Genomic DNA, 18,073 nt, shown 5'->3' with positions numbered 1-18,073 from the left:
CACAGGTGAACATGTAGTAGAAGTGGAAAATATTTATTGAAGACTTTATTTGTAAAGTGTGGTAGTATGTTTTATTTGTAATGACCTAACCTGTACTGTGTAATATTTGTAACATATGGTATTTGTAAATAGTAGATTTCAGTTCTGTACTTACTGGAAGTATCCAGAAATGTTACATGAATTTTTGAGCAGGGTATGTTGTATTTTGTTGGTTATGTGTTCTAGAAGGCATATTCCAACTATTCTGGAAATGGAAGATTCGCAACCGTGCGTATTCGAGAATGTTATTTAAAGTTCGTGACGGGAGTGGGAATTGTGATTGGTGAACCTAGGAGAGGATAGGCGGACTCATGCATTCTGATTGGCTACTCCAAGGCCAGGGTTTACCTATATATAGAGAGCAAGGCAGCATTCATGATAATTCGGTCTGGTCTTGTCTTGGCCTGGTCTGCCTTAGTCTGTCTCGGTCTGAAGTTTTACGTTGTGTGCAACGCCTTGCTAACGGGATAGGCCACCTTCGTGTAAGCACTCTTGAATTCCGTTCCAGTTAAAATTTCCGTAATGTTCGGTTGTTATTTTGTATAGGAGTCTGCCCTAGCCTAACCTAGATTCGCCAAATTAATTATTTATGACGCCTTAGCTTTTCAGCTAGGCTTGCCTGTTTGTTTTCGAGGCATTCCCTTTTCTTGTTTCACTAAATATGTAGATTGTAGTTTAATATATTTACCTTGCAGTTTGCCTCTGGTAGTTCAGTGTCTCTTGATGTACGCTCGAGTTTTGGAGAGTACGTTTACTTCACTGTAAATTGCATTGTACAACTGGATTTGTAACTAGATGTATAGTTGGTTTGAAATTTTTGAACTTGTAGAAAGATATTATCAAAGAATCTAAGTTACGTGTACCACAGAGAATATAGTTCGTAGGTTGCAAGTTGGTGGATTTTGTTCGGAATGTATTTGTAAAATTTCATTTGTAAATAATATTTTTCAAATTTAAGGATCACGGTTGATTTATTTCGGAATCTGCAATCTAAGCCATGTCCATGCCCTCGGTAGGTCCTACCTGCTTCCACTTTCCTGGTTTATTGTCCATTAGTCGGCCCTACTGATATTTACGTACGTTTTGGTCGGCGGAGATCCGCGTAATTTCAGCTAATGTTTCTCTGAGTGTGTAGTGGTTTCTGATATTGTGTAGTTGCTCTTACCTTCCCCCCTTTACTGTGTTTAGTGCTTTGTTTTGTGTAACCACTGTAGTAGCGGTTAAAAAAACTATCCAATTACAACAATTGTTTTACTCACCAACGTACCTAACAAATAATAATAATAATAATAATAATAATAATAATAATAATAATGATTTTATGTCCCCAGTTACTTTTAACAATTTTCAGAGACGCCAAACAAAACATACTAGGGTATATGCATTAATATTTAATAAATGGAAACAACGAACATACGAAATAAACATTATGATAATAAAATGTATTACCACCACACTTATAGATATCCATAAATGCGGCAAACTTTCCTGTTATTTATTTTTATTCTTTCCACCGTGAAACTTTTGGCACTATCCGGGTGACAGCATACCTAACCTAAACAATGTGGTCTCTCGTATCTCAGTTACATCTGTTTAGGTAAATCCTGATGTGATAAATGCAGAGAACAAGCATGAAATATACTTAAAAATAAGGGTTTGGCTTTCAATAGTCGCAGTTATCAAAATAATGCTTCCAGTCAATCTGTATTACATTCAGAGGTACAACTCTTAACATACGTGAGTTATCAGCTGGTGGTTTGGCACGCTTGCTATAGCACGGCTTAGTTCAGAAAGAATGGCTTCTGCTATACATCTACCAACTGGGAATATCAGAGACCATCACCAGAAACCATTTGGGAATAGAATCACATTGTCTGGACTCTACAGTCAGGAATGAAACTATTCGTAAAAGGTTCATAAAGACGGGACCTCGAATGCTCTCGATTGCAAAGCACGACTGACGCGATAGCAGTGAAGATGACATTAATTGGAATGACGACACACCGGTAGAAGGGAAGTTGGCAGCGCAAGATGATAATTCAAATGAAAGCAGTAATCAGGTTTACTCAGCTTTACTGTGTGATAGGCCTACTGCTCAACTGACAAGAGACAAATGACTGGCCATTAAGTTATTTTGTATCAATATTGCATAATATGATAATACGACAACCTCATCCCTTTTCTCTACAGGGTCGAGTATGAAGTGAGACAAATCTTCATAGCAAGTTTTTACGACCATCTGCCCTTCCTGGTGTCAAACTCATCAGAGGAATTAATGAGATGAAACGAATGACCTGATATGAGTAACTAAAACTAACTAACTATATTTACTTTATATCCGGCCAAGCAGTGTAGGGGGCAACGCGTCCGCCTGTCACCCGGCGACCCCGGGTTCGATTCCCGGCCAGGTCAGGGGTTTTTAATTGTAAATGATTAATATCCCTGGCCTGGGGACTGGGTGTTTGTGTCGGCCTTAATGTTCCTTTCCTCATATCAACACTCTACACTTTTGCAATTGCAATTACTGTACAGGAGAAAGTAGGGGCAAAAGATCTCTACAGGTTGACGCCCCAAACAAACAGCACTTTTTTTAAAAAGGGGCAGGGGGCCTAAAAGTCGTGTTCACAGTTTGTCTTTTTACATTTAGAAATTAGCCAGTATAAGTCAAATACATTCATAAGTTTGTTAAAATTTCTTAGCATGTTTACATGTACAATTTATAGCTCTTTATAGCTAAGAAGTCATGTGTTCACTGCACAAAATTGGAGGTTATTGCATATTGGACCCTCCTTTACTTTTTTGGCTGTAAAAGTGGGGGGAAAAGGGAGTGTAATATGCGAGTAAATATGGTATTTCAGGTTCCTTATGGGAATCAAAATCTATCATAAGATGGTGTGGCAAGCATCAATTTTTGTGGAAGATACAGAGTCTCTCGTAGTACTCTGGCACCGTCTGAGGCTCCAAGCAGGCTGCGCAGTGACCTCCACAATACGCATTGGCCATGCATCTTTGTGAGTGTGCTGGCTGCCAACTGATGAGCCCAAACTGGGACACTGGGGGTAAGTGCGGGCAACCAAGAATGAGATAACTGAAAAAATGTCTAATTTCTAACAATCAACCAATTATATTGGAACTTCTAATATAACAGCGATGGCCGATATATTTTACATTTTCTCTTTGTATGTCCAAACACTTTGAAGATGTCACCTGTGTATCATCAAGAAAGGACAGCAGAATTTCACTTTTGTCTCAAGAAAGGACTCTGGACACTGCAGGAGTTATTTTTATGTAACTAGAAGAAAATATTAATCTGAATATGTTTGTAATATTTCTTAATGAAAACAAGGCATATAAACATACTGGGTCTCAGTGAAACTAAGTGGAAGGGAAAAGGATCAAAGGAACTCAGAGAGGGATATCATCTCTTCTGGTCAGGTGGAGATCAAACAAAAAATGGAGCTGGTGGTGTTATGGATCATCAAATGAAAGATCATGTAGCAGAAGTAAAATATGTTTCTTATCAGATTCTTCACATAATGCTGAAATTGGATTCTTCCCAGAACATCAACACCATTCAGTGCTATGCACCACAGACTGGTTATGAAGATGAAGAAAAAGAACATTTTGAAGAAGACATAAAGGAAAGAATAAGAGGAGATGGAATGATTTATCAGCTAGTTGTTTTACATCGCACCGACACAGATAGCTCTTACGGCGACGATGGGACAGGAAAGGGCTAGGAGTGGGAAGGAAGCGGCCGTGGCCTTAATTAAGGTATAGCCCCAGCATTTGCCTGGTGTGAAAATGGGAAACCACGGAAAAACATTTTCAGGGCTGCCGACAGTGGGGTTCGAACCTACTATCTCTCGAATACTGGATACTGGCCGCAGTTAAGTGACTGCAGCTATCGAACTCGGTGGAATGATTATCATAGGGGATATGAATGCTCAAGTAGGAACTGAGAGAGATGTCTATGAAAGTATTCTAGGAGCACATGGATGAGGTCCACGAAACCCAGAAGGAACTAGACTACTTGATCTCTGTCTGAGGAACAACCTTGTAATAGGGAACTCATGATATCAAAAACAAAAAAAGCCGTAAGGTCACAAGATATGGATGGGATGGAAAAAGTGAATCTCTTATAGATTACTTTTTGATCGAGAAACAAGTACAAAATAAACTGTTAGACGTAAAAGTGATTCCTAGTGTCTCCTTGGAAAGTTATCATAGACTCCTCATTGGATACTTCAAGTTTAACAAGTTAAAAGAAGTAAGAACCACAGAGGTAAAGAAACTCAAGACTTTGAAGCTGAAGGACAATGACAGAATAATAGAGTTCCAAGAAACATCAAAACAGTAATACAAAAGACAGATGAAAGAACAGTTGCTACTTTTGCTATTGGCTTTACGTCGCACCGACACAGATAGGTCTTATGACGAAGATGGGACAGGGAAGGCAGTGGCCGTGGCCTTAAGGTACAGCCCCAGCATTTGCCTGGTGTGAAAATGGGAAACCACAGAAAACCACTTTCAGGGCTTTGAACCCACTATCTCCCGGATGCGAGCTAACAGCTCCATGCTCCTAACGTCACGGACAACTCGCCCGGTGAAAGAACAGTTGAGGAGGAATGGAAGGATCTGAAAGAAAATCTAGTAATGATAACTGAGAAGGTATGTGGACGAACCAGTGGCACAAGAAGATGGAAGGAAACTCCATGGTGGAATGACAGAACAAGAACTGCTGTCCTGAACAAGAACAACATGTTCAGAAAATATTTCAAGAACCGGACTGACCATAATAAGGAACTATACAGGGTTGCTAAAAAACAAGCAAACAAAGTTGTTACAGAAGAACAAGAGAAGTAGTTGAACAAGTGGAGTGATGAATTGAAAGAGGATTTTAATGGTAATAAGAAAATGTTATATGGGATGAAGAAAAATAGATACACAACACTCCAAATACCTAAGAGATTATAATAAAAATCTAATCACTGAAGATGAGAAGATCAAAGAGACTTGGAGGACTTACTTTGATGAATTCCTAAATGTGAATTGCATGCAGCCTACACAAAAAGACAGTACTGGTACTACCTCCTGCAAGTCTGCCTCTGACAACAGGTTAGACTTAACATGGAGGGATGTAGAATACGCCTGGAAATACATCAAAACTGGAAAATCAGCTGGTGCTGATGAAATTAATGGAGAAATGATCAAGGCTATGGACATTTCTGGAAAACATTTGATCTACAGACTCTTTCATAAAATCTGGAAAGAAGGGGACATACCAGTCGATTGAAAAACGGGCATCATAATTCCAATTTTCAAGAAAGGAGATAGAAAGAAATGTTTCAACTATAGCGGCATCACTTTAACATCTCAAGTTGGTAAATTTTATGAAAGAATTAGAGCCTATAGAGCGTAAAATAAGACCCCTTATTGAAGAGAACCTCTTCGAAGAACAGTATGGATTCAGGAAGGGGAGATCAACAACTGATTTAATCTTTACAGTCCGTCAGTTAATGGAAAAATACTACAAACACAACCGAGATTTGTGGTTAGCCTTTCTGGATATCAAGAAAGTATTTGATGCTGTGAACAGAGCGAACGTGTAGGAAACACTGAAGAAAATTGGAATACAGGATGACACGATACATAGGATCAAGAATGTGTATGAAGATACCCAAAGTAAAGTCAAAACACCTGCAAGAATGACTGAAACCTTTGATATAAAATCTGGGTTAAGACAGGGTGGTGTTTTGTCTCCTTTTCTTTTCATCACTGTGATGAACGAAATTCAGAGAAAAGTTCACCAAACTATTGGAGGCAAGTAAATGAAAGTTATCTTGTTTGCAGATGATATATGCTTGTGGGGAGACTCCAAAGAAGACCTTCAAGGACAAATAAACTCCTGGACAGAAGCTGTTAAGGAATATGGACATCTTCTGCCAAGAGAAAAGTGAGGTTATGGTCATGAAGAGATACGGACAACCAATGGGACACATTGAAATGGAGGGGAAACAGCTAAAGATGAACCATCAATTCAAATATCTTGGAAGTGTTATCTCTGATACCGGTTCTATAGACAAGGAAATTTCCCAAAGAATTCAGGCAGGTAGCAACTTTTACAAAATATTTAAAGACATAATATGGAACAAGAAAATACCAACAAAATGTAAGAGTCATATTTGAAACCTATTACATACCAATCCTGACCTATGGTTGCAAAACATGGACCATGAGAAATAAAGATGTTAGTAGAATCCAGGCAGCAGAAATGAGATTTTTCCGTAGCATGATCGGTTAAACATGGAGGGACAGAGTCCGTAATGAGGAAGTCCGCAAGAAGGCTCAAGTTGTAAGACTGCAGGACAGAATAACAGCGCAGCGACCGAGATGATATGGACATATGCACCGCATGGGAGATAACAGGTTACCGAAAAAAATGTATGATCTAAAACTTGAACACAAAAGACCAAGTACAAGGATATGGTGAAGATTGACATTCAACAGCGAGGACATACTTTGGAAAGCATCGAAGAAGAAGAAGAAGAAGAAGAAGAGAAGTTCAGAGACCGCAATTGGTGGAGAAGCCTCGTTCGCCAACCCATCGCTTAAGATGGAACGACGTGGGATATGTATATGTATAGGGAAACTTCAGTGTATCATTTAAATTAATTTAATTTCAGGAAGTGTGAAGAAAAGACATTCTGTATGTTTTAATGTAACTTGAAGAATTTCATGTAGTTGTGTTTTATGTGTATCATTTAAATTAATTTGAAGAAGCATGAAGAAAAGACATTCTCACATTTTAATGTAACTTGAAGAATTTATTGAAAATTAGTTTTATTATTGTTATTATTGAAGAAGAAGAATTACTGAAGGTATTATCACTGTATATTCTGTACGTCAAAAATTGTAACACTGTACTTTGGCAAAATGTGTGCGGTACATAAATTTTGGATCAGTAGATATTACACATGGAGAGATTAGGTGATGCAATTCCTCTTGCATCAGCAAGTTAGGAAATGACCATATATGGTCAGGTAATAGGGATGTATAGAACTAGCACCGATAGAGTGCACTGCTGTTTTACTGGGTAAGCGCAATGCGCTCTTCATTTGTCTCCTATGTACTCATGCCACTAAATATCCACGAATTTAAGTTGCTTAAACTGTTATTTTCGTGACTATTGTCAAGCTGTTGAAGTGTTCCTCTTTGAAAATGTCAGGGAAGCCCATTTTCGTTTCACCAGTTTCCACAAAATAAAGAAATGAGGAAGAAAGGGTTACATGCTATTAGAAGGAAGAATTTCGGTGAGAAGAATCTGACCGAAAGTATTAAAGGGTGTTCCCATTATTTTTAACCCGGTGACTTCACGAAAATTTGTTGGGCAAGTGTGATTTACGAAGGGGAATAATTCCTATTTTCTACCAATAAACTGATTAGGCATTTTGATAACAACCACCGAATTTATGCGTTTGAATTTAAAGGTGAGAGAGCAAGATTAAAACCGGGCGCTGTTCCATCGCTTTTTCCCCTCGACCACGAACACAACGAAAACAGTGAAGAAAGAGGCCATACACTAAAAATTTGCCTGATTACCACGATAAGCCTACAATATCGGAATACGCAGAAATAACCTCCCTTGAAGTACGGGAAGAAATCGTGAATATACCCGAAGAAGTGCATGTTACATTTGTGACTCCCATTTTCAAAAACACCAGCATTCAAAAAATTCTACAGGTAATTTGGTTGTTGAGCAAGCAATGCGTAATCGTGATGCCATATTGCTTTATACAGGGTTTGTAGACGTCCAACATCGTAATTTGGTGTTTGCTGTTCTGGGAGAAAACAGATATAATTTACAGATATTCCCTCCTGAACCCAGACTGTTTCTTCTTGACTGTTATGAAACTTAAGGACAACAAATCTGACAAAGAACTAGGGCTTAAATTCGGAATCCATAAAACTACTGTTGGGAGAAATTTAATGTTTGGATTAATTTCATGTACTGCCAATTTAAAGAGTTGAACATTTGGCCTGATAGAGAAAATATCCTTGAAAACAGCCTCCTTGCTTTCAGACAGACATGCCTCTCGACTAGAGTTATAACTGGTGCAATTGAGATTATACATAGCAAAACTTGTTCCTAGTTATAATAATAATAATAATAATAATAATAATAATAATAATAATAATAATAATAATAATAATGTTATTTGCTTTACGTCCCACTAACTACTTTTACGGTCTTCGGAGACGCCGAGGTGCCGGAATTTAGTCCACGTGAGTTCTTTTATGTGCCAGTAAATCTACCGACACGAGGCTGTCGTATTTGAGCACCTTCAAATACCACCGGACTGAGCCAGGATCGAACCTGCCAAGTTGGGGTTAGAAGGCCAGCGCCTTAACCGTCTGAGCCACTCAGCCCGGCACTTGTTCCAAGGGCAAACATTCCACTTTCATAGGGCTAACTGGCCTCAACCGTTTGGTAGGGGGATGTTGAAAAGTTTATACATTTTGGCTGCATGTTTCTGAACACTGAATAATGCCAGTCTTGAGCAAGTGCTCTAATGCGTAGCTTACAGCAGCAATATGCTTACAATATGCCTTGGGGCCTGCTCCAGCAAAACGTTCACATTCCCCTCCTATAACAACACGAGGTAATCCTAAAATAAACTTCACATCATAGGTCTTATGTTTTGTGTACTCTGATTTCACAGCATTGCATTTTAGAATTTCAACTTTTTATAAACAAAACAAACTTTCCACTGAAAAGTCTGTATTCAACATAACACAATGTGTTATACAGGGTTTGTAGATGTCCAACATCGTAATTTGGTGTTTGCTGTTCTGGGAGAAAACAGATATAATTTACAGATATTCCCTCCTGAACCCAGACTGTGTTTCTTCTTGACTGTTATGAAGCTTAAGGACAACAAATCTGACAAAGAACTAGGGCTTAAATTCGGAATCCATAAAACTACTGTTGGGAGAAACATCCAAGTACACAAAACATAAGACCTATGATGTGAAGTTTATTTTAGAATTATCTCGTGTTGTTATAGGAGGGGAATGTGAACGTTTTGCTGGAGCAGGCCCCAAGGCATGTTGTATAACACAGGTGTTCCATCTATTTCCGATTTTCTAAATGCGAAATAATCCATCAGATGCAAATTTGTGATAGTGATCTTCACCTTATGGCTGATGGTCAAATATTCAAAGGAACCGGCACTGGGAAACTCAAGAATATTTACATGCCTTTGGTGGTGTACAGAGGCTGTATCTGCAGTTTCATGTAAGCCATCAACCTTAAAAAATACACGAATCGAAGTCTATAAGCAAGGGGAGCAAGTGGATGTTTAAATATCTATTTATGATTTAAGTCTTGTGGAGGTATATTTATATATTTATCAATGTACAATACTCAAGTAATTGTTATCTTAAGGAAAAGGCATGCTGACTCCTATCTAATTACCGCTGTACCGGTACTAATTCTTCCTTCCTCCCGCTAGTTTTAGCGTTTCTGGTCCGTAGCTCATTTTGTAGCTGTTCAAGGCTTAAACGTTGAAAATCGTCCGTAATATACCAGGGAATATACCTATACAATTAATTAATATAGTCTTGTAGTAAAACTAGAGAAGATACAATCGGCTTTAGCTCAGAAAAGTCGGTTACATTCTATACATTACTCGCAGCTGACTGGGATAAACATAAGACGATCGCCTTGCGCTTACCCAGTAGTACACGAGCGCTATCTGGCGCGAACTTTCTCTGGCTACATCCCTATTGGATTGGACAGAATAAAGACCTTTCCAATTGGTGAAAAACAGGAATCTAGAGGAATTCTCTGTCCTATCGGTTATTTGTAATCAGGCCATTTCCGGCTTCCTGTCGGCTTTGTGTGCGTGCTGTGATTCAGCCGCGTCTTTACCATCTGACCATCCTTGCGAGCAGGTGTGCTCGGGGACTAGCTCCATTGGGGTCTCCAGTCCTTCACGGTAAACGCTAATTTTCTAATTCATTTGCATTTACCTTAATTTAAATGCATTCTTATGTATCAGCCTTTGTTACCTTTAACGTAACTTTCCATGATAATGTAAAATTTTATTTTGTGCGCCAGAGTTTCCTCTAGATTACCATATTCACTATAATTGAGTTTTAGTAGGATTTGCTGTTAGGCTAATCCATTTCGTGTTGTCTTCAGAGGCAATCCTTTTCTGGCTCAAAGTTTTGTTATTACAGGTAAATGTAACATGCACTCTTGAATAACGTATTGTATTAATTTTGATTCCTTTAAGGATGCCTCCATTCTCTCAGTGAATTCTTGATGAAAGTTTATTGCATTTATTTTGAAAATTAATCGTCAACTACTCTGCCATTTATTTGTGTCTTTGATTCATAATTGCATCTTTCAATTTTTTTTAATATTATGAGTGAGGTGGATGATCGTAAACCTTTTCTTCCCCACAACGGCATACCTTCTAATGGACCTCAATAGGGCCCCTACATGTTCCACAATCGTTCCTTAGTTGTTTATTAGACCTATAAATTGTTTCCATTGCGTAGGGTTCAATTTTGAACATTTATAAGTCTACCATCGTACTCCAAGCTTAGAAGTGAAATCGCTGCTACTTTATTATCATGTGTTCACGCTTATTTCCTTATTTTTATCATTATCATTTTTATTATTATTTATGTACGTGCAATCTCGAAAGGTGCTACAGAAGAAACCACAAAATTCCTGCAACTGAAGTTATAATATAGCCTATGCCAAGTGGGGGCATCACACTAGTATAAAATAAACATTAATAAACTCACCTTGTAGAGAATTTCCCCAATCCCTGCCAAGACAGTGATTGCTGCTACAAACCAAGGAGTACTCAGCTGTCCTGCAATGATATCTTCAGGAGCTGTAACGTCTCGAGCAAAGAAGTGAGGGTTAGGACATAGATCCTAAAACAAGGAAGAAAAATATTGTATTTTACTGTAAGCAAATTATTTATTCATTTACAGTATGGTATGAAAAACGGTATACACAAATTATGTGCATAACACAAGCAGGCTACAGTGAAATCACAAGACCATAATATTAGTCAATAATCCAGATTAGAATCCATAGGAAGGCTTCACCAGATGTGAGATGAAGATCTCTTTAAGTGTCCAGAAAACCTGAGGTGGGCACTCAACAGCAGTATGTTCAACCGTCTGCAAATGCTCACTACAATCCCAGTTCGGTGAGCTCCGCCATCCCCGTTTAGTGAGTGTAATACCACATCTACCTTGACCAGATGAATTGATGTTCTCAATTGACAAGTTACCCACATATGAAAACCTTACAACAGCCCGTGGTTCCATGGGTGAAGCTAATGAATGACAACACTAGGATGAGACCAAACTGTATTAATAGACCTCTCAGTCAAAAAGTATGAAGAAACAGAAGTAGAAAAAAAAAAAGGTCCTTCTCAGGACCTACAAATTCAAAATATTGGACCATCATTACTCATCTATCAACAGCAAGTAATAAGTAAAAATACCACATTACAAATAGAAATTACAAATATTACCAACCCGAGGTCGTTTCCACTCAATCCTTGACTGAGCAGGGAAGGAACCAATGCTTGTAGTGACGTCGCCAAATACTGGATCACAAAACAGAGACTTTTGTTTCAGATGAGTATTCCTCAGTGTTTTGTATTTTTGATCTGAGAATGGCACAGGAGATTCAAGAGTCCCTTTTCCCATCCTGCAGCCCTACAAAAGAAAATGTTTCATATTAAATGAAGAAACAGAAAGATCATTTCTGTAGATGAGGGAGAAAAGGGTGATTTCCAACAAAAGAGCAGCGTTATGAAAATGTTGCAAGGTTTGGGCTGGGAAGAACTGGGAGTAAGGAGACAAGCTGATCGACTAAGCAGTATGTATATTATAAAATACAATTTGTTTATTGACAACCACTTACAATCACTTGTAAGCAATATGCTAAAGCTGTCAGTGGAGAGACGGCGTGGAATGACAGTAGATAAACAAGCCTAAGCAGAGCTTTTAAAAGTAGGAAAGATCACAATATGAAGATAAATTTGGAATTCAATAGGACAAACTGGAGCAAATATGTTTATAGGAAGAGGAGTTAGGGATTGGAATGATTTACCAAGGGAGATGTCTGATAAATTTCCAAATTCTTTGAACTTATTTAGGAAAAGATAAGGTAAACAACAGACAGGGAGTCTGCCACCTGAATGACTGTCCTGAATGCAGATCAGTGGTGACTAATTTCTTTGGAAGCCAGGCTGAGTGGCTCAGACAGTTGAGGCGCTAGCCTTCTGACCCCAACTTAGCAGGTTCAATCCTGGCTTAGTCCGGTGGTATTTGGAGGTGCTCAAATACGTCAGCCTCGTGTCGGTTGATTTACTGGCACGTAAAAGAACTCCTGCGGAACTAACTTTCGGCACCTTGGCCTCTCCGAACAACGTTATCGTAGTTAGTGGGACGTAAAGCAAATAACATTATCATTATTATTAATTTATTTGAATGACTTTCAAGCTCCAAAGTAAGCCATTCCCAATGCAATACCTTAGTAAAAAAACTAAAATCAGAGTGTAAGAGAGGGCCTAGAGGCCTAACTTTCCAAATGAACAAGGCACTATGTATTAATTAATTAATTCTAATCCAATTTCGACAGGTTTCTTCTGCTTCCTAGCTTCTTAGGGATGGTGGGCTTCACAAACATTGAGGAGTCACCTTGACAAATCTTCAGTTACTCTAGGAAGTGCAGGATAAGAAGAAAGTTTGATCAAGACAAGGAAAAAGGAAGAGAGAAGAAGATGAATATAAATGTATTCCAATTTATGTCCCTATTTTTCTATATGCGAGTCATTTCTGTTGTAGGGTGAACGAATTGCATGGCCATGTCCTTCCACAGCACAGAAATCATCTTCTAAATTTCATATCTCCCTAACAAGATATCAAATGGATATCATTTCAAATGAACCAACCATGCCTTTACTGCCTCAGTAGGTAGGTCCCCCGTCCCAGATAGAATTTTCTCAAATATGTACCCCAATATGCTCCCTGAATATTGTTATTTGTTCCACACTGCACAGATACAGAGGTCTTACAATGGGATAGGAAAAGACTAGGATTGGAAAATAAGTATTTGTGGCTTGAAATTTTGTACAGGCCCAGAACTTGCCTGGTGTAAAAATTGGTAACCACAGACATCTTCAAGGCTACTAACAGTGGGGTTCGAACCCCACTCGTGAATGCCTCACAGCTACGTGACCCAAACCATGCAGCCAACTTGCTCATGAGCCATGCTGTTCAAGCAAAACACATTGCTTTTAGTGTTATGTTGAATAATCTCTTCTTGGCATGTACCTCTTAGTCTCGTGAAGATGTTCAGCAGCTAGTCACGTAGGCTACAACAATGGTATATCAGGAAAGAATCCCCCTCACCCATGAAAGGTTTTTCACCGTGCAGTGCACAAATTTCTTTAAAGCCCCTTTCAAAGGAGTCTACAACCAAATGCTTCAAATGGAAACAAAGATCAAGAGACCTCTTTAGTTGCCTTCCAAAACAGGCCGGGATAATCTACTGATAATTCTACCCTATTATTCACAAGTATTTCAATTAGCAACAAAGGCTGGAAATCACAGGATTCTCATTCAATCATCTCTCATGACAGATGAGAGACTTTGCACATCCATTCTAAACCTCACCAGCAAGTGGTAATTTAAGATCTTCAATTGGGTCCACGAAGAATTAAACCTGAGGTTAGAAATTAGATATAATAACTAGGTAATATTTTACAAACAATTATACTCTCAGAGATTGTCATTACAGTTACAGAGAGACAAACAATCTGATTCCTCTCACAAAAGTAGTAGCAAAATATTAGGCCCTACATGGAATTGAATAAAATATTACAGCAAGCTACCTGCACCAGTTTATTGCCTGATGTAACCTCTTTCAATGGTTTGGTTTATCCACAACAGAACCATCAAATGTGAAAAGAACAACAGTTAGAGACAAAAGCAAAGAATAATAAAGTTAAATAAACAAAGATGCTGAGAGAATGATTATGAATCAAGCTGAGAATATTTTGGGTTGCTGATTCCTATATTCATAAGTGACAACACATCAGAAAGTAGTATGCTTGGAGGAAATAATGAACAGTGATACCATTATCAGTCACATAATCAAAAACTTCATAAAATATATTCCATATCCTCAACAAACCAAATTCCATTACAGAAAGATCTTAAGTATTTTGACACACAAAATTTATCAGTTAAAATGAAACAGTAAATACAATATCACTTTCAAACAGCAAAAGAGCAAAGGTTCAATCAAATTATGGCATATCTTAAATATGACTTTGATTTTTTAAATTATATTTTCATTTAATAACCCAAACCAGAAGATAGTTTACCTTATTCTCAGTTGAAATCGGTAATCGTTATGAACTCACGTTATACGACATCACCTTAAAATTTCCCATCAGATCTTCTTTGTAACACCCTCTCAACCCCATCATGCAGTGGTCGCGGTAGATGGGAAGGCATATTACTTTCTCCTTTTCTGTCACTGTCAAGCTACATTTACCCATACATTTTTCTGAGATTATTGACGGTACTTAATTTCACCCAGACTTTTCGAGGACCTAGTTGAAACACAAAACAAAAAGACATAGTTAAAAGTAAGCACACGGAAGTAACTAGCTACGAACGCATTTTTATATTTATAATAAAAGAATTTCACTTTACCGGTGCACTTGACATACTTGAATTAATGACCTTTATATAGCATTACAAAGAGAGAAAGTAAAGTTGAGACTGACATTTGAAATTCCTGTCTCCATAGGTCACAGGCTATAAATAGTAATGACCAGAAACATTAGGGTTAAGGCTGACATGTCAAGTGGCGCAATTGTTAAAAATATGCATTTAGCAGATTAATAATCTTCATTAACGGGCATACGAACTTAACCTACCGAAATGTTACAGACGATCTCCAAATCAACACTAGCAAATGCACCGCCCATCAGTTATTTACATGCAAACTATGCGAGTTTACACTATCGATGCAAAATGTCGATCATGGTCATCACAATACCAACCAAGACAAACTACAGTACATACAGTACAATTGTCTTGGTCATCATCAAATTCGATTTCCCTTGATCGATAATGACGGCAATACATCGAGGTAATCAGAACCAAGACCAACTACAATATCCGGTCTTGATAATATTGTAGTTTCTTTTTCCTATTTTGTTTTACGTCGCAGCGTGAGATAGCGGTTGGTCCAGGGGAGAGGGGAGGTGAGATATGCCCCTCAATTTCCACCAACAAGTGAAAATTAAAATTTCTTTTAGTAGGGTTAATTTAGCAGGCAGTAGTTGGCATTACACATGCAGTTGCGTGTGGTACGGAAAAGTCATAACACAACACCGTTCACATGATCCTTGGGCAGGTCTATTACGGTGACGATGGAGTAGAAAAGGGCTAGGATTGGAATCAACCGTGGCGTACGGCCCCAGCATTTGCTGGTGTAAAATGGGAAATCACGGAAAACCATCTTTAAGACTCCCGACTGCGGGATTCGAACCCATCGCCTCCCGAATACAAGCCCTTAGTTATACATGACGCAAACCACGCAGCCAACTTGCTCGGTACTGTAAGTTTCAGGCTGTATTTTTTTTATTTCGTGTCAGAGTGTTGAAAAAACTTAAAATATAAATAAGGCATTACATACAAACAAAACAAAGTACATTTTATGTCACAAAACATGTTTCACACAATGTCTCCCCAGAAATGGCCAACAGAAATTCCCTCTTCAGTGGCTTGAATCAAGTCTTGATGTGTACAACGAACAGGGCAGGACTGATAGTCTTACAGGTGTTGGATAGTTTTGCTCCCCACAATCGCAGAAGTCTGACTGATATTTCAAATAACCACATTTTTAGGTTATCATTGAATTTACCTACTCCCTTCCTCAAGCGATTGAGTACCTTCCAGGTTGTTAATTCCAAATGATGACCAGGGGGTGGAGATTCAGAAGGCACCATCCAATCAGAAAGATGCTATATTTTTGCTCGCCACATATCACAACGTGCTGTCCTTGTTGGTTTATCCAGAGCCTTGGAGACATTGAAGAAACGTTTCCTGGACTTCAGTGTTCTGGGTGGAGGTCGATGTCCAAATAACGGGTGGTTACTTGTGAGATCCACCTTCGAACTCTCTTGCCTTGCAAACACTTCTCGCCGAATGTCTGGAGGAGAAATACCAGCCAATCAATCAATCAATACTGATCTGCATTTAGGGCAGTCGCCCAGGTGGCAGATTCCCTATCTGTTGTTTTCCTAGCCTTTTCTTAAATGATTTCAAAGAAATTGGAAATGTATTAAACATCTCCCTTGGTAAGTTCTGAGAATCCCTAGCTCCCCTTCCTATAAATGAATATTTGCCCAAATTTGTCCTCTTGAATTCCAACTTTATCTTCATATTGTGATCTTTCCTACTTGTAAAGACGCCACTCAAACTTATTCGTCTACTAATGACATTCCACGCCATCCCTCCGCTGACAGCTCGGAACATACCACTTAGTCGAGCAGCTCGTCTTCTTTCTCCCAATTCTTCCCAGCCCAAACTTTGCAACATTTTTTGTAACGCTACTCTTTTGTCGGAAATCACCCACAACAAATCGAGCTGCTTTTCTTTGGATTTTTTCCAGTTCTTGAATCAGGTAATCCTGGTGAGGGTCCCATACACTGCAACCGTACTATAGTTGGTGTCTTACCAGAGACTTATATGCCCTCTCCTTTACATCCTTACTACAACCCCTAAACACCCTCATAACCATGTGCAGAGATCTGTACCCTTTATTTACAATCCCACTTATGTGATTACCCCAATGAAGATCTTTCTTTATATTGAACCATTCAGTTCATATTCGGAAAATATGGATTTTAGCATAAATTATAGGAATTACATGAGACCACAAAGAATGTCGCCTTGGGTGGCATTTTATTGTCAGAGTGGCTGAGAGGCTGCACTTCTCGTGGGAAAGTTGCATCAGACGAGACCTGAAGTTTCTGGAAGCTCATAAAGATTTATTAACCCAAGCTAGCCTCTTGAGATTAGCGTGGGACGCGTACATCTACGTGAGAAATCCCGCGGAAATTTAGAGGGGCGGGAAACGAATTTTATGTAATATCTGCTCCCACATAGGGAATCTGCAACATTGCATTACAAAAACTGCAAGCAGAATATTTCACTGGAAATTTTGATATGTTGCACGACATTAAAGACATCATAATTGAAGGATAAATAAGTGTGCATCAGGACGTGGGAGAGTTTTCAGCTTCGCGGGCAAACGTGTGAAGCGACCGCACACGTTGAGCTCTGTCGCGTGGATGACTGATTATTTATAAATACAGCCGTACAAGGTCTGTCTAGGGAGGTCAAGTCACGAATGCTACTTATGGAGCCGCCATATTGGGTCTTTAAGCGAGCGTAACCAAAGGCATGTGTATTCGAATTTAGAGGATTTCGCTACCGTACATTGAAATAAAAACAAAATACCAACTATTTTTCATAATGAATTTAATTCGGCATCTACTGGTCATGTATATATAACTGTATAACACTTAAATGATATGAATACATCCACAGCTATTTGAATAGGAAGATAATTAACAGAACCTGAAATTCTTTTTTTTATTTTCTTGAGAAACAAGAATCAACAGAAAAGTTCATGTTCTTCTCTTTTACTTCCTTACAACTTGGTCTTACTGTGTTTCTTATTAATATCATCTGTCAAATACGTAATCTTATTGATAGAAACATAGAAATTTGTACAATACCTGTGTCATATTATGATTACCGGTACATGAAATACTGAACTTGAAGTACTGTACTTAAAGAACTAAACGACGGTTGTAATAAATTACCTTCAGCGTTTTCTTTATAAAAAAAAGTATTTTCCGATACTGCGTTTCTAAAAGGTTGACAAAACTGAATGCCTCTCGAG

General features: G+C 38.5%; 1 protein-coding gene across 4 annotated transcripts in view; it reads right to left on the bottom strand.

Moving 5' to 3' along the window:
• LOC136877246 (calpain-5) overlaps nt 1–15,158 on the bottom strand; it is a 244,232-nt gene extending 229,074 nt beyond the window's left edge. Inside the window, exons 1-4 of one of the 4 annotated variants that reach the window (XM_068228572.1) lie at nt 15,033–15,158; nt 14,472–14,702; nt 11,611–11,793; nt 10,861–10,995 (exon numbers count right to left, since the gene is read on the bottom strand). In XM_068228572.1, coding sequence (XP_068084673.1) covers nt 10,861–10,995; nt 11,611–11,784 — 309 coding nt within the window. In that variant the 5' untranslated portion in view covers nt 11,785–11,793; nt 14,472–14,702; nt 15,033–15,158. Of the gene's footprint in view, nt 1–10,860; nt 10,996–11,610; nt 11,794–14,471; nt 14,703–14,805; nt 14,896–15,032 lie in introns of those variants that run through there. The other 3 variants (XM_067151107.2, XM_068228571.1, XM_068228570.1) reach the window with 3 other exon arrangements.
• Between the last annotated feature and the right edge of the window lie 2,915 nt (nt 15,159–18,073).

Source organism: Anabrus simplex, chromosome 7 (assembly GCF_040414725.1).
Source record: "Anabrus simplex isolate iqAnaSimp1 chromosome 7, ASM4041472v1, whole genome shotgun sequence".
NCBI classification, from domain to species: domain Eukaryota; kingdom Metazoa; phylum Arthropoda; class Insecta; order Orthoptera; family Tettigoniidae; genus Anabrus; species Anabrus simplex.
This window is presented reverse-complemented; position numbering and strand designations above follow the sequence as displayed.